At 40.7% G+C, this 23,165-nt stretch overlaps 2 protein-coding genes and 1 long non-coding RNA gene across 3 annotated transcripts; 1 reads left to right on the top strand and 2 right to left on the bottom strand.

Moving 5' to 3' along the window:
* Nucleotides 1-177: 177 nt before the first annotated feature.
* ppp1r14aa (protein phosphatase 1, regulatory (inhibitor) subunit 14Aa) lies at nucleotides 178-5,948 on the bottom strand. The gene is made up of 4 exons (XM_086012690.1): nucleotides 5,261-5,948; nucleotides 4,039-4,119; nucleotides 3,408-3,440; nucleotides 178-1,167 (listed from the first exon to the last, which is right to left on the bottom strand). The coding sequence occupies exons 1-4, from the start codon at nucleotides 5,462-5,464 to the stop codon at nucleotides 994-996; spliced, it is 492 nt and encodes a 163-aa protein (XP_085868816.1). The 5' UTR covers nucleotides 5,465-5,948; the 3' UTR covers nucleotides 178-993.
* Nucleotides 5,264-11,916, top strand: LOC147132903 (uncharacterized). Its single transcript, XR_015081878.1, has 3 exons — nucleotides 5,264-5,488; nucleotides 11,047-11,496; nucleotides 11,624-11,916. It is a non-coding gene; the product is annotated as an uncharacterized LOC147132903 (long non-coding RNA).
* Nucleotides 10,249-17,321, bottom strand: dlb (deltaB). The gene is made up of 7 exons (XM_086012689.1): nucleotides 17,013-17,321; nucleotides 16,691-16,930; nucleotides 16,539-16,596; nucleotides 16,198-16,455; nucleotides 13,661-14,022; nucleotides 12,468-12,684; nucleotides 10,249-11,744 (listed from the first exon to the last, which is right to left on the bottom strand). Exons 1-7 carry the CDS (start codon nucleotides 17,061-17,063, stop codon nucleotides 11,038-11,040), a joined length of 1,893 nt encoding a protein of 630 aa, XP_085868815.1. The 5' UTR covers nucleotides 17,064-17,321; the 3' UTR covers nucleotides 10,249-11,037.
* Between the last annotated feature and the right edge of the window lie 5,844 nt (nucleotides 17,322-23,165).

The following is a 23,165-nucleotide window of genomic DNA, read 5'->3' as shown; positions in this document are numbered from 1 at the left end:
GCTACAGTTCAATATGCTTCTTCTATCACATATGGATATGAGTACAACATGCACAAACACAAGACAACCCTTAGGTGGCGTAACTGCAGCTCTCGTTCACAATCTACAATATGCCGCAAACTGAGTTGTGACGCAGCTCTTGATATGCTCATGATGAAAGTTTCATGGGACACAAAACAGTGACAAATGTTACCTTTATTAGTTTTTCTGTGTAGAAGCAGAAGCTCAAAACAGAAGCAATGAGTATCAGTGACATGTCATTAAATAAGTTTCCTTTTATGGACAATGAATCAGGATTGATTTCATATGTTGACGTCATACTGATAATGTGTGAAAGCATTGCGTGACAATAATACTTTGGAGGAAGATCATATGCTGTAGTCCAGGGGTTGCCAAGTCCGGTCCTCAAGATGATTTGAATCAGGTGTGTTGCCGAAGGGATAAACCTAAAACAGGATGGTTTGTGGCTCTTAAGGACTTTTAAATTGTTAATTGCTTATAAATGATGAAAATAATATGTGCCACAAGATTTTTTTGTAGATAGTTATATGCTTTTAGCCTGTGCTTCTTCTCTTTTGGGTATGAGCTTTGTCAAGTGATAAGTGACAAGTGATACGCCATATTTATTTTGTAAAATTGTTGAGTAAATTATTCTCCAACTGCTCAAAAATGTCTTTTTAATATCCATTTAAAGTGTTAGTCAAAGGTGCTTTGAAATTCATGAATACGCCTGTAAAGGACACAATGGTCTCCTATCACAACCCATCGAATGGAATAAGTATTATATTTAAGGAACAGCCACTTCCTTCCGCTCTCGCTGCATGTGCGAGTTGACAGAGTGACACAAAACTCTCAAACCACAAACGTTTTCCATTACAATTTGCATGGATTTGACAAACAAACTCTATGGATAATTAAATACATGAGTGTTATGCTTTGTTGACAGTTTAACTACTGTGTGTTGCTTGTGTGTATAATAGGGGTGAGGGTACGTCAAAGGGTCTGGTTCTGCCCTTGGGTGTGGTGGAAATGATGTGGGTTGTTGAAGTGATAAGGTTCATGGCGATGGTGGCTGTGACCGATGACCGGATGCTCGATGCCTTCGCTCTGCAGCTCTTCCTCCTTATGAACTCCATCCAGCTTCTCCACCAGCTCTCTGATGAAGGTCTTGGGAAGAAAATAACACATCATGTCACATTAAGTGCACGGATTTCCTGTTATTTCCTGTATGGTGATGACGCTTGTGATGACATTCCACTCTTTTCTACAATAGCTGTTACTTTTTGGGTTGAAGATGTTCAACCATAACCATTAACTTTTCAACATTCCTTTTTTTTTACATTTACTATAATGATCACTGGGTATTTATTATTACAAATCACGAAGTCACTGACAGAGTAGTTCACTCGCCTGACCTCTGTTTGGGAGCGTGGCTTCAGTTCCTACTCTATGATGGGGCGAAAGTGAATGTAAACTGTTGTCTGTCTCTGTATATGTGCTCTTTGATGGCGTGGTAACCAATCCGGGGGGTAGTCTATATTTTGCCCAAAGTCACCAAGGACAGGGTTCAGCGCCTCACAACCAGGGCTGGACTGGCACTAAAAAGCAGCCCTGGCACTTTTTGCTTAGGCCAGCCCACGCGCAAATGCGCACACGAGTACATGTACGCAGGACTTTGCATTCTTGCAACCACTTCTGTAACTGGGAAGTGATTGTGTCTCATATCATCCACAGTCAGGATTTCATGAAATAAATTGCACACACTATCCAGAACCTTGCTCAACACACTGAAAATACAAGCAGGATCAGGTCTAGGTCAAAAGAAATGTTTTGCTGAGCTTAATTTAGTAGAAAATCCCATTTTATTTTTAGTTGCTTTGGTTATATATATTTGGTTGGTCTACTCATGCACTGATTTGCATTTGCTTGCTGACAACCAATCAGAGCTGTCACCGTTTTGTATGCGACAATTAATGGCCCATAAATTCAAATCATATTTAAAAGGCACAATGACACACAAAAAAAAAAATTCTTCGCAATTCTAAACACTGCTTTTTTTCTTACATTTGCCCCTGCTTGTATAATGAATATGTTGAGCAAGGTTCTAGATATTGTACATTTTATTAATGAAAGCACGACTGCGGATAGTATGATAAACAATGATTTCCCAGCCATCTTGTTTGCATCCTATAGTGTGAAAATAATGGAATTAATTGACATTGAATGTAAGAATCAAATATTCTAGTCCAAAAAGAGATTCGTAGAAAACTTTGTACTTATATATGACTCCTGACTACCATATAGCTCTGCTAGTACACTGATGTTGATTGGTTTGCTGTTGAAATGGATTAATGGGATGATTTCTCTTATTTGTGGGCCGATTTCTTAGGAAAAAATGGAGCATTCTTTATTTTATTTTTTGTGGGAAAGTCAACCCAAACATAATTTTTTTCCAGAATATGTTCTATGCAGGCCCACTAGTTGAAATACTGCATTCTAATTAATATTGCGTTTGTGGAATATGTGAAATCCACCCATTTTTAGCCACCATTTTAGCGACCAATCATGGCTCAGCTTCAGAAAAGGTGAGCCGTGATTGGTCGTTATCTGAGCCCTGAGCAACTTCTATGTCATCTTCAGTTAACAGAAGTGACAAAATGGCCGCCCCCTGAGATAGCTAAAAATGGGTGGATTTCACATATTACACAAACACAATATTCATCAGAATGCCGGGTTGACTTCCTCTTTAAAGTGGAAGTCAACACAAACATTTTTTTTCCAGAATATGTTTTATGCAGGCCCACTAATCTAAACAAGGTATTCTGATAAATATTGCATTTGTGGAATAAGTGTTAATCCACTCGTTTTTAGCCATCTCTGGGGCGGCCATTTTGTCTTCTGTCGACTGAAAATGACATTACACAACTGCTCACAACGACCAATCACGGCTCAGATTCAGAAAACAAGATTCAGAAAACAGGTCCGCCGTGATTGGTCGTTGTGAGCAGTTGTGATGTCATTTTCAGTCGACAGAAGACAAAATGGCCGCCCTCAGAGATGGCTGAAACCGAGTGCATTTTGCTGCTTAACCTATATTCCACAAACACAAAATTGAGAATGCCGTGTTTCAACTAGTGGGCCTGCTGGGAACATATTCTTGAAAAAAATATGTTTGGGTTGACTTCCCCTTTAAAAACAACCATCACTGCATACAAAATTATTAAATACCACCGCAACAGCCCCAAAAGATGCCCGACATCCAGTGCAACCCTGCCCACAACCCTTAACAGGATGAGCAGTACAGAAAAAGGATGGATGGATGGAGTCAAAATTGCTATGTATGTATGTGTGCATAAAAAGTGTTGTACTGTGTGACTGGTTATGCAATGTGAAAAACAAAATATTACCTCTGTGTCATTATTACAGGTTTGAAGTAGCTCCTGTAAAAAAACAGACAGACACATAAACTACGTTGGTATCCAACATGTTGGCAGGTACCTCACCAAAAGGTCGAAGAGCAAACTGACACAAAGAGACTTTACATGCAGTGTTGGAGTAACGATCTACATTGGAAAAAGAGCTGCGGTGCAAATACAATTCAGTGCATGTAGATATTACACACATTTACAAACTTTTTACTACGAGCTGCATACAGGAAATTGAACAATGCAGGGGACTTTTTTCTCATGAAACACAATACAGTATATACCCAATGCAATATACATCTAGTTAATGCTAAGCAGTCGAATATATGAAAAGCAACAGCCTACGTTGTTTGGTTTTGTATCATTAAACTTTTTACTTGTTCTCGTAACACTGTGGCATTTGTTCTCAGAATCTTTTCTTTTCAATGTGACTCTGACCCTCTGCAATGTTCTAATATGGGTCGTGTTTAATGTTCATTTTATGTACCACGTGACAATTAAAAAAAAAAAACTGGGTATAAAAGGTTTAGGAATGCTTCACATGTAATAAATCAGCAACCAGATAGTGTTAGAATGCTATGAACTAATTCAAAGTAAATACAAGCTTTTATACCTGCAATTTTTTTATACGTTCCACGTCATCAGGTAGGTCAATTAAGTCATCAATATTCACCTCTTCTGGCATATCTCCCTCCTGATACCACAGACATAAGATAAAAACACTTTAAAGGTTATCATAGAAAGGCCTCATCCATATCAAAACGTGTGTGTGCGTGTGGGGGTGTGCGTGTGTGTGTGTGTGTTGGTGGTAAACAATAGAAGTCAAAGTCTTAACAAATGTTTGCACTTTGAATTATTCAAAGAAGACCAGCTGGGTTGATTCGTCAATAAATACAACACACAGCTCTCCTTTTATTGTTTTGAACATATGATCTTAATTGTTTTTTATTTTCTCCTTAATTGTTTTTTATTTTCTCCATTAGGTGCATCTTTTCTGTGATGCACCTAATGCACACAGAAAAAACACAACATTTTATTTTTCTCAAGAGTTTCTGAAAACTTTGGAAAATTTCATGTCAGTCATTTGTTCAAGCTGTGGGTTTGAATACTCAAACTGTTGTTTGGGCAAAACAGCGGCCTGCTCCCTTTGGACAAATGGCCATTGTAGCTAATGTATCAACCGAGTGTCTGTGTTTGCCTGAGAAGAGAGGTCGGGGGGTGTGGGGACACATTCATCCTCACTACTGTAGTGTTGTGTGTCAGGCTGTCCCTCTTTATAGGTCCATTCTTTTTTTTCCCCCATTATGGTTTGGATGCATGCCACACGACCAATTTGAAGATTTTATGCGCAAAATAAATCCGTCTATGACCCAAATGGCTGCTACAGTATCAGCTGTGATGCACACATGTTTATCTCTCCATCTTGTCCTCCCTCCTCTTCCTTATTTCCCTCATCATTTAAGTGCCTCACTGTTCCAGACAGCCCATGTAAGGAAATAACTCTGGAGACAGATACAGATATGGAAGAATTGAGTGCTTAGCCTTCTAAGGAGAAGCGGACCTGCCCATTGCCCACCTCTGTTTACTCGTAAAACACTTGATGGATCACTAGATTGTCGTGACACCATAATATCGAATCTTTAATTAATTATCTCATATACTGCTGAGCAGCAGCTAATTGCAATGATAATTCAAAACTAGATTTGTGGCAATCATTTAGGTAAGAGGAACCAATATGAACAATAAATAGCTGTTTTTGTTAATTAAAAACACACACATCTAGAGAGAGATGAGCACAGGTAGGTTGGCTTCGGTCCGCCTCTCCATGGACCCACCTGACCAGCGTAGAGCACGTCCAGACGCTCATCAATCCACTTCTCCACATCGAGCCGTCTCTGCAGCTCCTTCCGGTTGTATTTCACTGTGACCCGGGCATGTCTCTTCGGGGCATGCCCGCCGTGTTCCTCAAACGCCTCTTCGTCAATTAAGTGAACGTCCCCGCTTTCGCCGAGTGCTGTATCGGTCCGGCCGGCTGCCATGTCTGCTCTGGACTGGTCTGACTGGTTTGTCGTCTTTTTTTTTTTTTTTTTTTTTACGAGCACAAGTGGATAGAAGCGTTGGGGCGCGACGACGGCTCAGACGTGGCACAGTTGTTTTGAGTGTGTGTTTTTGAGTGCGTTTTTTCCTCTAAATTGTGATAACATCTCAGAATGTATATATTAGAGCCCATTATTGTGACACGTCCTCGGTGTTTGTTTAACACTGTTTAACATAACTTCCGCTTTACGTAAACTACTGTATTTAAAGCGCATTAAGGTCTGCGCTCTTTGAATGAGAGAGCAATTAGGATGGGAACTTTAAACGGTGCATGTCGATCAGTCGTGGCTAAAGTACTCACACTCAGGGAAAGGAGCACATGTAATTAAGACTAGGTGTAAAACTAGAAGTCTTAAGTTAACTTCTTTACTTAAAGCGGAAGTCAACCCATAACATTTTCAAGAATATGTCCCCACCAGACCCACCAGTTGAAACACGGCATTCTGATTAATTTTGCGTTTGTGGAAACGGCCGACCTGTTTTCTGAAACTGAGCCGCGATTGGTCATTGTGAGCAGTTGTGATGTCATTTTCAGTCGACAGAAGACAAAATGGCTTCCCCCTGAGATGGCTAAAAACGAGTGCATTTCGCTGCTTAACTCATATTCCACAAACGCAAAATGAATCAGAATGCCGTGTTTCAACTAGTGGGCCCGCTGGGAACATATTCTTGAAAAAAATGTTTGGGTTGACTTCCGCTTTAAGTAACAGTAAGACACACAATTACTTGTATAAACAATGACTTTGATAAAAAAAAAAGTAAAACTACTCATTCAATTAATTATTCAAGTAAAAGTACAAAAGTACAGGCTCTGTAATGTACTTCGTGAGTAAAAGTAAAAACTTTTAATGGATGGTGCTGCCCTCTTGTGGAGTAAGTGTTGTTTTTGAGTTTGTATGTTTTTTGACCCTCGAGTGGTCTTAATTGGAAAAGCTGTTAGCTATCTGTAAAGCTAGTTGCTAAACACCAGTGAAGACAGAATATGGATGTTTTCTCATGTCATTTAGCTACAGTAATTTGAAGGCTATTACATTTGAAAGGTCGTCACTTAACACCCGGGTTAAAACTGACTGGATTGTTTTGGTTTTTTTTTAGTTCTCAAACTTCAAAATTTCAAGGTTTCCTGAGAGCAAACAGATGGAACCAAATGATCTACCACGCTAATACAGTATGTTATGCTAAAATAACTTTATCCAGAGCCAAGCTAACGTAAGGGTAGTAATTTATGCTTTACCTCGACATGTTTTATCAGATTGGATGGGGAATTCTTGTAGGCGGCAAGCTCGTGGTCTTTGGGTTTCCACAGGACACAATGCATTCGCCAAGAATTGTTCATTGACACATTCTACATCGTCGATCATTTTACTTCTTCTCACCTTCCAGTTAAATTATCTTCTTTAGTGGGTAGCAAAGTCTTCTCGGGTGAAGTCATAGCTTGAGATAGAGTCAATCACAAGCTGGGATGTCCAGGACCGCGTGTAACCTTCATATGATTGGCGGAGCCAAGAATATTGGTCTAATTTAGTTTTTAATCATCATGCATCATGTAAAACAGTGTTTTTCAAACTTTTTGAGTCAAGGCACATTTATTTCATTGAAAAAATCCCGCGGCACACCACCAGCTGAAATTGTGGGAAAAAAACACTTATTCTAACAATTTAAGTGTTATATTGTTTATATAAGCATTTTTTTAACATTGAAAAATGGCGTTATATTATAACGTCTTGAATAGAAATTAAATAAACACAAAAAAGTATTTTATATTGTTTCATATTGATACTTACTCAGTGTGAAACATGGGCCTGTTTGGATAAACATGCGTTACTAATTCACTTGTCTCTAGTCCAAACAACGAATTGTAACGAACCTTTTGAATGGTTCTTTTTGATTAACTGATTCTAATGATACAGTTCGCTTAAAAGAACTGTCATGCCCATCACTACATTGTCGATCAAGTCAAGTCATCTCAAGTCAAATTTATTTAGCCCTTAATCACACCATAGTCTCAAATAGCTTCACATGCCCAAAGCTAACAACATTTTAACAACATCCCATGATCTTAACCCCTGGAGGGCAAGGAAAACTAAAAAAAAAAAAAACATCTGGGGAAAAATGAGAAACCAAAATGGATGCCGATTGGGCAACATTAACATTATGATACTATACAATGCTGGTTAAAATAATGTGAAGTGGGTCCCTGTCCAGTTGGTCAATGTAGAAATCTACATAGTAGCGCCTCCGAGGATGTGGTCAATCTCCGATCTTGTGACGGTCAGTTGCTGCGGGATCGAAACAGCAACCTCCAATTCGGTCGTCATCACCTAATTCCCAAGCCTGGGAAAACGGGGCAGAGAAAAGAATAGAAGTGGCAGTAAAGCGGCCAACAAATAGTTCAACTAAATGCAAATGTAGACAAATACGTATTCAAAACATGTTCCCATACCTTTGCTAACAAAAAATGCTGAATTAGTTAATGATGACAACTGAAAAAATACACCTTACTTGAACTGGGTTGTTAAAGATTCGATTTTTGAATTTTTGAATGACCAAACTGATGGTCTCTCGGCTGCAAGACAAAACATGCACCACCAATTCTTCTTGGAGCCAGCAGCATAAAAAAATCATGTCAATGGATGAGGAAAATCTTGCTTCTCTGAATCTGTTGCATCATCATTCTTAATGCTCGTTGGTTCATGTTCATGTTTAGCTACTTTTGTCATTTATACATTTGCAACATTAAAATGCCTTGTACATTTTACACACCACAGAGAATGATGTGAATAACTCTGCCAAATTTTAACAATTAATTAAAATAGCCATTGGTATAATAAAACGAGCTTTGTCTTCGCCCTCAAACCAAATGCGTTGAAATGAAGCCCTGCATAACTGTCAAGAGTCAATCAAATGCGTTTACTGTAGATAGCAGTGGGCACATGCACCATAAAACAGGCATCTTGCATGATGTAAAATCTGGTGCAAAACTTAAAGAGGAAGTCAACACAAATGTATTTTTTTTTTCAAGAATATGTTCCATGCAAGCCCACTAGTTGAAACAAGGCATTCTGACAAATACTGCGTTTCAGGAATAAGCTTCAGAAAACAGGTCAGCCGTGATTGGTCGTTACCTGAGCCCTGAGCAGTTGTGATGTCATTTTCAGTCGACAGAAGTGACAAAATGGCCGCCCCCTGAGATGGCTAAAAATGGGTGGATTAACTCTTATTCCACAAACACAATATTTATCAGAATGACTTGTTTCAAGTAGTGGGCCTGCTGTGAATTCTTGAAAAAAATGTGTTTGGGTTGATTTCCACTTTAAGTTTGTTTGAGTTCATGGCTGGGGGAATTGTGGGGCATTTAAGGTGTCTATTTCATTTCAAGTGGTCTTAATACACAGGTTGTTCGATGAAATGGTTTTCTGTAAATTATTCATATTTAATGTGTCATTTAGGCATGAATCATTGCTCTCTTTTTTTAAGATGGGTTAGTGATCCCAGTGATGGCTTTACGTGTTCTTAAATGCCTTTTTTACCATTACTTTTTGTGTAGCAGATCGGGGTTTTTTTTTTTTTTTTTTTTTTAGTTTGTTTTTTTTTAGATAATTTCATGTTTTAGTTTTCAGATTGACCCAGAAGCTTGCATAACATGGATTTTACCATGTGTTGTAATTTATAGGTATGATGTTTCAGAAGAAAAGTCCATCCATTCATCTAGAAATGTTTACTTGCCTCTCGGATTAATAAATTGTTGACCAGTGTTATCTTCTCCACCAGAGGGCACAACTAAAAAGTGGAAGACGAGTTTTCTTCCTGAGAAGAGAATAGCAGATTGTGAGCTGAGATGAGTGCTCATCAACCATTTTACACAACCCAAAGTAAAAGCGAAAAAAAATAACTTTATAAATTTTGAAACAAGTGTCTTACAGATATAAATTTTAGCAGTGATACATTTAGACTTGAGGTTAGAGAAGAGATTCATTCATCTTCCCATACCTCATTCATTGCTTAGTTTTAAGCTAACTTTAAGATACAGCTAGCGTTAGCAAAAATGGCAGTTTGTGGCATCATGTCTTATTTTGGGGTTAGTTGTCCCATGACATCCATCGAATGGGCCAATGGAATAATGCAACCCTGGCAAATCGGTTTGAGTCTGACGAGTGAGAAAATTGGGTTGTCGGATTTTGTTTCAGTGTTTATAAATGGATCTTCCAGTTGTTGTTGTAACTATGTCCACATTTCAGGACTGGTTTGAGTTTCGTCATGGAGCAACGGTTGTTGTTTTTTTTGTTTGTTTGTTTGTTTTGTAATTCAACTTAAATCTTGAATTTTCAATTTATGGAAGGTAAAACAAACCGGTCTACATGCCTGCAGTTCCTATGGACTTTAATCCACTGCATGTTGCATAACATTTTATGTTAAAGTTTGTTCGGTGTCTATATTCAATGAATTTTTCTTTGGCTGACTCCAATGTTCATGTTGACGTTTTATAAAATAATAGTAATAATAATTTTGCCCTGGTTTAGTTGCAAAATCCAATGTGACATCTTACCCCATTTAGTGAGACAAATGTCAAATGTCGCATGTTTGCATAGCTTAGAACTCTGCACTGACATAAAATGTGACAATCACACGCTACAAAATATATACCTGAGGCCTCCATCTCATAGACATTTTTTTTATATATGACGTATCGATTCCACAAAATGTATAAAAGTGTAAAAATTGTGACATCAAGACCCGGTCTCCCCTGCTTGTAAACCATCTATCTCAACGTCATTGTATTACATCAAACATGTTTTTATTTCACAACAAATCCGCATTATGATCAACTTAAATATTAATGAAAACACATAAAACCACACAAACTTTGGCATGAACACAAACAATGGCACATGACAGGGCTATGTGATCAGTTGTTAGCAAATGACATACAGTATATCCTTATATCCCTGCCATGAATAACTTTGGGATATTTTATCTTTAATCTCCCATGTAACAAAAAAATAATAATGTTTGTCTTCATTCAGCATTGTATAAATATAATTCTGTGACAATCAAAGTGAAGCCATAAATGTTGTTTTTCAAATAAATAAATAATAAAGTATAAAAATGATGGTGCGCACAATAAGGAAAAAATGAGCAAAGGAAGATTGAACAGCAAAAACAAAACAATATGAGAAAAAAAAAAAAAGGAACGATGGCATCAAAACAAAGTCATATATCCGGGGCAAATTTTTCAAAAAACAGTTCAGTACTGTAACTTCATGTATTTGGTTTAAGTTGGAGGTCCTACAAAAGATGGATCTTAATAGTTGTCTCTTTGGGTCTTCAATATGAAAGAGGTTTGCCCCATATAATTCTTTTAATCATCTTTGTAAATTATCTTCATTAGAGTAGTCCATTGTTTGGTCTGTTGTTGTACAGTGGGTTTCAACTCGTCAATTTTGCTCCACAAAGAAAAAGGGAACAACAAGTGCTAATATTTGTCTTGTGGTGTTCTCCCCTCCCTGAATTGTGTTCATCTTAGGCCAGGAACCGAACTCAGGCTTGCCTCGTCCCTCCATATAAAATCCGCCCTGGCCAGGCTGCTCTCCACAGGGTTGTGCCTGTACCCTGACCTTCCTTCCGAACACGGGGCGAAGCTGAGTCGGGCTGCGCTGTTGCTGATCTTGAACAGACCGTTCGGACTGAGGAAGGAGTCCCTCTCACTTCCCCCCGAGTTGTTCACCGTCTCCAGGTCGTTGTAAACTGCCGTGTCGCTGAGCTGCTTCCTTCCTTGCAGCCTCCTGCGCCTCCTCAGCAAGATAATACCGGCCACTAGGGCCACTACCAGGATGGCAAGTATGCAGGAGATGGTCAGCGTGGCCGAAGAGGGCTGGGAGGTTTGGCGCAAAGCAGGCTTGAAACTGGGCTGGAGTGTGAACTCACAACTTGGGCCCATAAATCCTTTCGGGCACTGGCAGACGGGCCCTGTGAAGTGAGTGAAGCAAGTGCCGCCGTTTTGACAAGGACGTTCTCCGCATGCATCTGAGCGCACGCTGCAGTTCTTGCCAGTGTAGCCTAAGGTACACGAGCAGATGTAGTCATTCACGCCATCTTGACAGGTCCCGGCATTCTGGCAGGGATTAGAGGCGCAGTCGTCGATGTTGACTTGGCAGTTGGCACCAGTGAAGCCGGCCTGACAGCGGCATAGAACACTCTGGCCGAGGTCCAGACACTCGCCACCTGAGAGGGGAAAACACTTGTTCATCATCGGGCTGGTCAGAGATGAAAATGCTGTGCGTACACATTTTAACCTCTTGGCTCGATGCTGGCAATTTGTGTCCAACTCCCTTTTTTGAACCATTTTAGCTGTGGTAATGCAAATATACTGAAGTGAAACTTCACAAGTGGGGCATTTTTGTCTGATCTTGTCATTTTCAACTGCAACTCGTTAAAACGTATCATTTTGTACCTTTTGGCTCAATCGTGGCCATTTTCGGCCAATTGAAACCCATGAAAATTGTACTTTTAATTCCTTGTTATTTACCGGATGTAATAATCCAATCTAGGTCATGGATTTCAATGGATTTCAGTCGAGAGGCAACAAATTGTAGCTATAGGTGTTTTCTACCAGATTACATCATTTAAAGTTTTTGCACATTTTTTTTACTTTACAAATTCACATCGTTTTTTATTTTAAGAAGTGGAGATACCCTCTCAGACCTTGGAGAATAATTGCGTTTTCATGTAAGAAATGCGTGCTCCCTGCTCAGGCTGCAGAAAGACTGCTATTAGCAATAAGAGCTAAACTGCGTGTGATAAAAGAAACAAAAAAAACGAAGTAATAAATTCGAAAAAGCCCCGAGGGTTAACAAAGCAAGCTAGCAAGTTCACAGATGCAGCAGCGTTGACCTAGTTTGCTTAAACTGCAGGTTACTTGTTAGCCACGAGGCGGCGCCAACCTACCGTTTAAACAGGGCCTATTGCTGCAGCGATCCAGCTTTTTCTCACAATTGGAGCCTGTGTAGCTGGGCGGGCAGCGGCAGGTGTAACCCCCCGTCATGGTCTCCACACACGTCCCGCCATTGAAGCAGGGGCCATCCGCACACGTCATTGCTATGATTTCACAGTTTTTGCCGTAGAATCCTTGTGGGCAGGTGCACGAGTAGTCATTTTCGAGGTCCTGCGAAAAAAATACGACATTTATATTTGGAAGCATTGAATAGGTGGGCCAATAATTCCTCGCTTTATACGTCCCTTTGTCTTTAAAGAGGAAGTCAACCCCCAAAAATTCTCAACAAGAATATGTTCCATGCAGGCCCAATATTTTTTTTAAAAAATGGCATTCTGATTGATATTGCGTTTGTGGAATATGAGCAGTAAAATCAACCTGTTTTTGTCCATCTCAAGGGGCGGCCCTTTTGCCACTTGCTGTCAACTGAAAATGACATCATGGTTGCTCAGGGCTCAGATAACGACCAATCACGGCTCAGCTTCAGAAAACAGGTGAGCCGTGATTGGTCGTTACCTGATCCCTGAGTAACTGTGATATAATTTTCAGTCAACAGAAGTGACAAAATGGGAGGATTTTGCTGCTTAACTCATATTCCACAAACACAATATTAATCAGAATGCCATGTTTGGACTAGTGAAGGTGCATCGAACATATACAAAGATTTTTGGGGTGGTCGACTTCTTTAAATTTAAAAGCATAATTAAATTTGTTTCAAACCTTCAATTTAATTGATGTATGAATCCAAACTTTATGCAATCAAGTCAAATAAGGATACTTGTATTATTTACTTTTATGGCTTTTTCAAATAATTGCCCTATTTTTCAATCAGTAGGAATAAAACTAACATTTGAAGTCTCATACAGTTATAGAGGTGACAAAAGTACTCACACTCTTTAAGTATAAGTATAGGTACTTCTCTAGAATAATACTCATGTAAAAGTAGAAGTACAACTGTTACATAAGTAAATGTGAATTTTTATTGTCTAAATCCAATACCCGTGTTGATAACTTGGCACAATGAAAAAAAAAAAACGGAAAATAAAATGGCCAGTGCACTGAAGAAACACTCAGAATAATCCATCAGAAGAATAATCATTTATGGGTCTACTTCAGAAGGAATGCACCGATTACGCGGGAAACTTACATTGCAGCTGCCTCCATTTTTGCAGGGGTTACTGTCACACTCATTGGTTTCCATCTCACAGTTTGTGCCCCCATAACCAGGCCTGCAGGTACAAGTGTAGCTGCCCTGACCAGTGTTGGTGCAGGTTGCCCCATGGGCACATGGCTTGTGGTTGGTGCAGTAGTTGAGATCCTGGTCACAGAAGAGCCCCCCCCAACCCTCCTGACAGTTACACTGCCACGGCTGGCTGCAGGTGCCGTGGAGGCAGCCCGGGTAGCGCACGCACTCGCTGCAGGAGGGACCCTGCCAACCCATGCGACATTTACAGCCCCCTGGGGCCTCACAGTAGCCGTGCCTCTCACTGCAGTCCGCTGAGCAGATGGCTAGGGGGAGGAGAGAGGAGAGGGTGTGTGATTACAATAGGCACGCCTTCGCATACATCTTATACACACATATAGGGGCCCCCTGTCTGACCCCAGCCCCCTTCCAGACTTCACTGTTGGTTAAGTATTAAGCCAAGCAGCTGGCAGGCACACTGCCTGGGGATGCTTTCTTCTCTTCTTCTTCTTTTTGAAATCTCCTCACTGCATGCAGATCACCTTGAAAATGTTTTGTGTCGGCACTAGCCCCTATTTCTTACTGTAGCAGAGAACATAAGGCAGATGGAACGAAACTTTACAAAGCACACCTTGACAGAATGTCACCATTTTTCATTAACATAAAAAGACTACAATCTCAAGTTTCTCTTTGGGAGCTCCAGATAACAACACACTTTGTGCCATGTTTTGTCAAGTTTCCTCAAGAAGGGTGAACTTTTGTCTCAATTAAAAAAAATAAAAAAAACTTTGAATGAATCAAAATTACCATTCCTGATTGTCTCAATGAATTCCAAAGTGAACACTCATCTGGGTCTACAATGCTATGCAACATAGCCAGAATTACTTGTGATCGGAATTATATTGTGTTCTATTCCATTCTGTCCTGGATTGCATAATAATTGTGTGACAGAGAGGCAATGTTAGTTGGTTTGCAGTAGCATACTACTGCATTTGTTATGAGCGGTATTCCTATAGGATGTCAGTCGCTCATCTGAACTTATTTAGGCTCTGGAGGTGCCAAGCCTCAGCTCAAGATCCACTGTGCAAAAATGTGAAAATAGCAACTTGTTGTTGGAAAGATGCTAGTCTGCTTCCTGGCTGCTATTGAGGTGCACTTAAGCAAGGCACTCCGCCCAGGTCAAGGGCAGCAGTACTTTTGTGTTTGTGCGCCCCTCTCACTCTGATTTCTCTCCCTGCATGTGTGTTGTCTGGTTCTCTGTGCAGTGAGCAGCACAAATATACAGCAGAGTATAAATTGAATTTCCCCTTGAGAGACTGTAAGTATACCAAGTTATATTTTGGTTAACTTAATTAGATGTGATTGTACTTGTGTAATAGTATTTTAACATAAGACGACCAATATACTTACACTTACGTCAGGAGTTTGCACTATGAACTACATCGTCCGTCCACGATATTTAAGATACAGTACCTCTTGGAGGCATGTACAAGTATGCTCTTTGTCCTCATTAGTAAGCCGATTCAGCACACTAGTATAATGACAAGGGTGCACTACTAGTCATGTATTTTTCCATCACTTGCCTTCCATCACTATGTATGACATTTCTGTACACAAGTAGAGGCATACTAGGACAACTATAACATTATTGAGGCAAAACTGTCCACTAGATAACACCTGGGTGTTAGTATGAGTGCAGTACTATAAAATTCTGCTGGTTAATTAACATCCAGCACTTCATTTGTAGTAGCCTATTAGTAAAATGCAGATTTGAAGAAAGTACAAAGCACAATTGTACGCCACTACCGCTTTTCAATTTATTTTAAAAGGGGTTATGCTAAAAAAAAGAATTGCAATGTTAATAAAAGTGAAAAGGACTATTTGAAATGTTGGTATTTTAGCAAGAAACTTGACCCCTATGATTTAGCTGCGTGAGCCACATAAAATGATGTAGATGTTAACTCTTCGGAAGAAATGAAGAGACCACAATATTTTCTTCAATTTCTTGTTATGGTGCCACTAAAAGTGTATCAAGTAACTAACTGACACAAAAGAAAACGTGGAATGCCTCAGGTTTGGGGGCAGTACACTGCCAAAGCTATTTATGTAAGAGGTTATGAAGTGATTTTGGTTATTATAAAAAAAAACTTTTGATCAGCTCTTGAATTCAACTCGCATGAGCTGTTTTTGTTTTCATTGCTATATTGGTCCAAGCAAATTTAGTTGTACTATGTAATGTATTTAAAATGAGGATTCGACTGAAAAAAACAAGGGTATCTTAATTTCTTTACGTGGCTCTAGTAGAATTTTATCACACTTCACTAGCAATAGGAGCCCACTAATGTCAACTTTTCACAGTTTTGTCTCCAAAGGACAAAAGAGGGCATATAGCACCTATGGACCTTAAGCAGGATATCAATAACATCCAATAACTCAAACGCTTTTATATTCGCCATTTAATGAGTGTGTTTGCGCACGCAAATGACTGAGCAGACACTCACGTTCAGAGCAGTAGTTTCCTTTCCAGCCCTCCAGGCAGATGCGGTTGCCCTCCTCGTCACAGGTGTAGTGACCCAGCGTGTCATCCCGCGGCCTGCAGTACTCGGCGCAACCGTCTCCGAAGTAATATTCGTCACAGAAGACATGGTACGAATAACGCAGCTCGCTCTGCTCTCCGAAGTGCACATCCTGGGACCAGTCCTCCCCAATGGCGAGTCTCCTCCTGGTCGCCAGGCGATTCACCAGGTTGTTTTGGTTGTCTGCATGCAGAAGTTGGAATTGATTTAGAACATATAGTGCGATCGCAGGAAAGTTACAGGAGCCCTTACAACCAAAAATTTACCTGTGTATTCGGTTGGGGATTCAGCGTTCCAAGCCTCAATAATCAACGAAAATGTGCCCTGAAACATTTTTTTACGAGATGCATGAATTCGTAGATACGATATTCCTCCAATCCCCGCTGATGTCATGATTTTATCGTGATGTTGCATTTACCGGCCATTTGAAGTGGAAAGGCACCCTGATTGGGGCACTGCTTGAGATGGACGTGTGATCGGCCCTGATGACATTGGTTTGCCCGGTTCCAAACGTGCACGGCGGCTCTGCAGAGATGACGTCTTCCGGGTGCTTGAGGCAAATTCGAAAAAATATGTGACAGTCCCTATGTCTCCTGCAAATGCGCTGTGCCGTGTGGAATGAATTGATTTTCAGCTCAAACACACCGGAGGACAGGACCTGAAATGACAGACCATCATAACATAAACACAAATCTGCGCAAGGTTAAGATGATTCCAAATTATTGGATAAATCCACTTACAACGTGCACCAATGCCAAAGCCAAAAGGCATCTCAGGTGTACATGTGCCATTTCCTCTAAGACTTTTTTTTTTTTTAACTTTCTAAACTGAAGTGGATGCAGGCATTCGTCTTGCGTTGTAATTCCACAAAAATCACCGAAAAAGACACCAATCCTTCAAAACACAAATCGATTAACTATGTGATCCCTTTGGTGCCCTTTGCGTGTTCTCCTATTTTACACTTGGCACTCTACTTTGTTTTGGGTTGTGCTGCGTAAAGATTGCTTTTATACCCTCCGATGGCGCGCGTCACCGCCAAAGAGGTGGAGCCGGAGCAGACCTCAGGGGAGCAGCCTGACACGTGGCTCTGCCTGCCTTGGGATTTAGACAACCCACGATACATCTGGACTATATATTCTTATTTGGAATATGTGTATGGATAAGAAGTTAATGCGAAGAGCGATTTTGTTTATGGATTTGGTGAATACGGATAAATAAACCGAAATGCAGGATGCTATGATGCTAAAATAATAGATAATAATAATGTATTTCGGCTATAGCACGCCTAAAATCGCATAGAAACTAAAATAAATCTTGTTAAACATGTGAAATTTAGGAATGAGCCCAATATTTTTCAATCTTTTATTTTAATGAACATGTTGCAAAGTAATCACACACCACGCCGTTAGTTTTTTTTTCTCTTTCTTTCTTTCTTTTTTTAATTGTTGGTGGCCACCAAACAAAGACCAGAAAGGTTTAGCACATGGTCCTCTCCTTTTTTTTTTCTTTAGCACTAAACCTTATAATTGCTCTGACGCGTGGGGAGACAAAAGGGGGTGGCGGCAGGTCCCTGGATTGGACCTTATTGTGCGGCTATCATTTAGACGCCTCCAAGCACGCGCACGTGTGTGCGTGTGCGTGCGTGTACACGCGCGTGCGTGCGTGCGTGTATCATGTTGCCTTTGTCTGGCCCTCAAGCGAACAGCTGTATGAAAATCAACGGCACATGGCCGGTCGTGTGCGGCGCCAACCCTGCTATTGTTTTCCCAGAGCCTGACCCCAACCCCAACACACACACACACACACACACACACACACACACACACACAAGAGCCCCTCCCCGACGCATACACGTACACACCAAATCCAATTTTTCAGGGCGCACCCGAGTGTGCAGGCCGTTGCAGCACCTGTCGTTTGCACGAGGTGGTGGAGGTTAAACACCTCAACTGTTGTTTACATACTTTAAAGCTGGTTCATGCTATCTTAAATTGGTAAAAACTCTTTGGGAGGTGCGTGGGTACTCACTAAACCTGATTTTATTTGACTTATTTTCAATCAAACGATGTTTCAGAAAAAGGCAAATGATTCCCCGGCTCTCGCCCAAAGTCAGTAGTCAAGCTCGGGTATGTTCCAGCTACTCGAGGCGAAGCATATATTTATGGTCTTAGTGCGTGTGTGGTGATTGTTGAAGTGTGAGGGCAAGCCTTTTGATATTCTAATGAGAGGGCGAGGGGGAAGGGGGGGACGCGTGCCTACATTCACTGACCGGCTTCCTTCCAACAAAAACAATAAAACAGAAGATGTCTCAAGTGAGGCAAAATGTAGGCGTTAGGGTGGCTAACCTAAATACAATCCGAAGCACTGACCTGCATTTACAACAAAAACTCCAACATGTTCCATTTAAATTGTATTTATTTACTCCCAAATGTGTGTTTTGTTTTTATTATTCCTCTTGGCTGCACTGCTTCTGTAGTTTACAGTATATGTGGATGTGTATTTTTCGGTTGTTGTTGGGGTTTTTTCCAATCAGATATCAGCCTCTATGTGGTGCAATAATGCAAAATAATCTGACCAGGATGTTCACAATTGGTAGTGCTGGCCGATATAACTTAAACCATATCAGCAATGGGGGTATTTCTGGAGCTAATAAAACTTCAAATTCATCCTTGCAGGGCTTTTAACTGGCTTGTTACATATAATACAGTGGCACTTATATTTAACACATTTATGGGTCGAGATCTTAAATTGAAGCACTTTTTTTCATGATCTAAAAACATTCAATACAGTGAAGGTTATTGTTTTGTACTTTTTTCGTGGCCTAAAAATGTGCAGTTATCCGTTTATCCAAGGCATGTTTATCCGAACTTGCCTTGCTGGTGCTTGGGGGGTTGATAATAGCATGCAGCTGGTCGCTTGATCACCGATGTCCGTTTTTCACCACTGAGACAATTGGATTCCAAAGATAAGGGCTTGATGGGAAAAAAAGGACACTGTTCCAAAAATGGCATGATTGAGAAACATGCACAGGTACAAACTGGTGAGAGCTCCCTTTAGCAAACAAGCATAGATATGAATAGGTATGAATAGGTTCAGCGTGTTTGTGAATTTGGTAGACATGCTAAACCTCATCACCTTTCCATCCCTCCCTCCTGCAACACACTTGATTCAAATGATCAAGATCGTTATCCAGCTTCTGCAGACCTTGCTGATGATCTGATCATTTGAATCAGGTGTGTTGCAGCAGGGAGAACTGAAAAACAGGCAGTACACCGGTACTTGAGGAACAGGATTGAAGATGTACAAGTTAAGCGGTGTGGAAGATGACACATGCTACACCTCACTGGGCGTTCCTGGCGTGCCCCCCGGCGCATCTGCAAATTTGGAGACAAAAAGTAAACTAAATTTTAGATGACCTAAAAGGAAGTCTATTTTGCGGCGCAGGTTGTGTGAAATGATTTGGGTGAATTTGATTGAGGCGCATTGTGCAGGTGCAAGGCGGTCCCCAATTGCCCGCATCACATGCATGACTGACTACATCACCCGCAAGGGGAGATCTTGCAGTTTATCAAGCATGGACTCCAGCCAGTCTATTTGTTTTTCCGCAAAGTTCAAGAAATGCATACGCTTCAACCACCCTGATTTTAATGCAAATGTGGGATACCACTAGGATCGGCTAGGAAAGACTAAGTTCCATTCCGTAACGGCGCACAAAGGCGTAAGCGCCCCGTTACGCCCAATTCTACCTGTGCAACATCTAGCAAAATACCAAAAGAAAGAAAACTCCACCCATGTTAGACTGTGCTTCGCACTATATTGCACTGTGAACGAAAATAGGGCCCATGAAGAGGGACAAACTATTGAATTTGTCTGTTACAATATAAAATGTATACATATTTTTGGTTGTTTAACAATGTAGCCAGCGTTATGGCTCCTACGGATTGATTCGTAACGCTTCATGTGTATCACCTGTTCTAGCAATTTGCTACCTTTTAAATTCTACATCACCGTGGACAAGACAAAAGCCCCTTCAATTTACAAAATTATTAGCAAACTGCTTGATTAGAAGGTGACAACAACTATATCTTAAGCGTGTATGTTAGTGTATTGTAAAAGCTCATAAATACTTTGCCAGACATTACAACATGCGTGATTGAAGACTGGATATTAGGTGTTTCATCGATCCACAGATGCATATCTCGGGGGTGGGGGAGAGTGTGTGTGTCTTTGTGTCAGCTGAGCAGATGGACAATGCAGCCGTTCTGTTGTCGTATGTATTACTTGCAAGGAGTGTGACATGAGCGTGCCATGGGGCATGGGAATCGCGGACGAGTCATGTCACCCCCCCCCCTCCCCCACGGACCTCCCATTGGAGAGGCCAGCATCTGCCTCTTCTACGGCTCACCGAGAGCAGCTTGAAAACCTTCTCCCAAAGGACGCATGAAGGAAAAGGGGGAGTTGCGTCAAACCTGACTCACGCAGGCTCTCGAGGGAAAAGTCAGCCTGCTGTGTCCACATCCACAGCCCTTGCTTACTGTCTGATGTTGGGACAATAGCTTTGGGCGTCTCATGGCTTATGATGTGTGCGCATGTGTGTGTATGTGTGTGGGGGTGGGTGGGTGTGTGCGTGCATATAGATGTATGCAGTCAGCGTCATATGTGTGCATGTCATTTGGTTGATTGGTGGATCTCATTAAGATGCTTGACAATTAAGCAGGGCTGGGTACAAAAATGCTAGAGGCCCAGGAAACCCCAGTGAGCAGATTTATGAGTTGAGTCAATGGGAGTGTCTAGGATGTGTATTGTGAGGCAAATCAGGGACTGAGCGTAAATCACAAAGAAATACTGTACATTATACATTTCTCGATAGCAGCGGTCTCAAACCCGCACTCCGGGAGCCATTTGTGGCCCGTAGGATGATATTTTGCGGCGCCCTATTGGTATCAAAGTTTAATATTCGTACGGCCTCCATGTTTTAAGAACTACCTCTCAAGCCAGGCTAATAATTCCCATGCCTTACTGGTGCTTATTAAAGTTACAAACTAATTGAATCCATCCGTAATCTAGAGCAGGGTAGGTAGGTACACCCTCTTTTTTGCAAAGTGGTTGGAAATCACCATCTTAAACTCTGACAATGAATCCTTCGATGCTTGCTAAGAACAGTATGCTGCTGTGCAAAAGTATTTTCAATTACCTTTTTCACAAAGCCCATTCATAAATCGGTCAATATCTTATCCGACAACATTGATATTTCGATGAGGTTATGGATTACTGTAATGCACTTTATTTGGGAGTCAGCCATTTTAGAGTTCATTTTAAGATCATATTTGTTTTAAACTCTTTAAATGTTTTTTTCCCCACCTTACCTCTCTGAGCTCCTCTACCTCAACGCACCTGCCTGATGCCTCAGTTACCGGACCAGAGCTTTGTTTTGTATGTCTGATTGTTACTCACGTACAGCACTTTGTATGCAGTGATGGTTGTTTTTAAAGGGGAAGTCAACGCAAACATTTTTTTTTCAAGAATATGGTCTACGCAAGCCCACTAGTTGAAACAGGGCATTCTGATAAATATTGCATTTGTGGAATAAGTGTTAATCCACTCGTTTTTAGCCATCTCTGGGGGAGCGGCCATTTTGTCACTTCTGTTGACTGAAAATGACATCACAACTGCTCACAATGACCAATATCGGCTCAGATTCAGAAAACAGGTCAGCCGTGGTTGGTTGTTGTGAGCAGTTGTGATGTCATTTTCAGTCGACAGAAGACAAAATGGCCGCCCCCAGAGATTGCTAAAAATTTGTGCATTTTGCTGCTTAATTTATATTCCACAAACGCAAAATTAATCAGAATGTCGTGTTTCAACCAGTGGGCCTGCTGGGAACATATTCTTGAAGAAAAATATGTTTGGGTTGACTTCCGCTTTAAAGTGCTCTATTAATAGAGTTCAGTTGAGTATTTTGTAACAGCATCCAAACTTCAAGTGTCAAATGATTTTTTTTTCTTCCCAAGGGCGCTTGATTTACGAGAGCCTCGCAAGCGAGAGGAAAGAGGAAACGTGCTTAAGAGTCAATATCACCACAAGATGCGAAGCAACGCGCTAATTTTCGGGTCTCTCCAATCAGAGCGCCTACTCGGCATAAACTTGCATGAATGACACAACCTCTGTTTTGTTCCTGGCAATAGTGGAAGCTTCAGCTCATTCCATGTCACGTCACAATCACGAAGTCTGTGGCTCAGCCAAACTTGGTGTGGACCACACGCATAAGGATTATTGAACAGGTTTAACATTTACAATTGTCGGCCTCATCCATTTTCCAAGCACATTGGCGAGGGGGACAAAAATCACTTTTAACACACCTCACACCACAGTATAAACAGTCAGAAACATCCAACAATCTCACATTTTTTGACCTTGAACAAAAGAGCGAAAAATGCTCAAACGATTTAGTTTTCGGTGTGTGTAGCCAGCTTTAAAAGCATCTAAATTGTCTGTGTGTGGTAAATTTGCCATTTATTAACCAAGGCAATGTTGAAATGTGAAAAATGTGTGTTGATACAATTAATTCACTGCCAGACATTTTCAGATCCTCTTTTACCCTTACGTTTGAAAAAATTGGAAAAAAATACAAATAAATTCCTGGGACTGAATGGCTGGACTGTGACAAGACAAGTAAATTCGTCATTGGCAGTAAATGGGTTAAGTAGAATTTTAACTTGCCAGAAATCATATTTGTTTAAGACGAAAGGTAGTGAGCTGATTCATTTCTTTCAGACAAGGAGTAAAAAAAACAGGAGTAATAAGACCTAATCAAATATAATGATAGAAAACTGTATTTTACTAATACAATAAAGCCCTGCGATTGGCTGGCAACCAATTCAGGGTGTCCCCCG

The sequence above is a fragment of the Filicampus tigris genome, chromosome 17 (genome assembly GCF_054856515.1).
Source record: "Filicampus tigris isolate MCC_2025a chromosome 17, RoL_Ftig_1.0, whole genome shotgun sequence".
NCBI lineage: Eukaryota > Metazoa > Chordata > Actinopteri > Syngnathiformes > Syngnathidae > Filicampus > Filicampus tigris.
The sequence above is the reverse complement of the archived record's forward strand: the minus strand, read 5'-3'. Positions and strand labels throughout refer to the sequence as shown.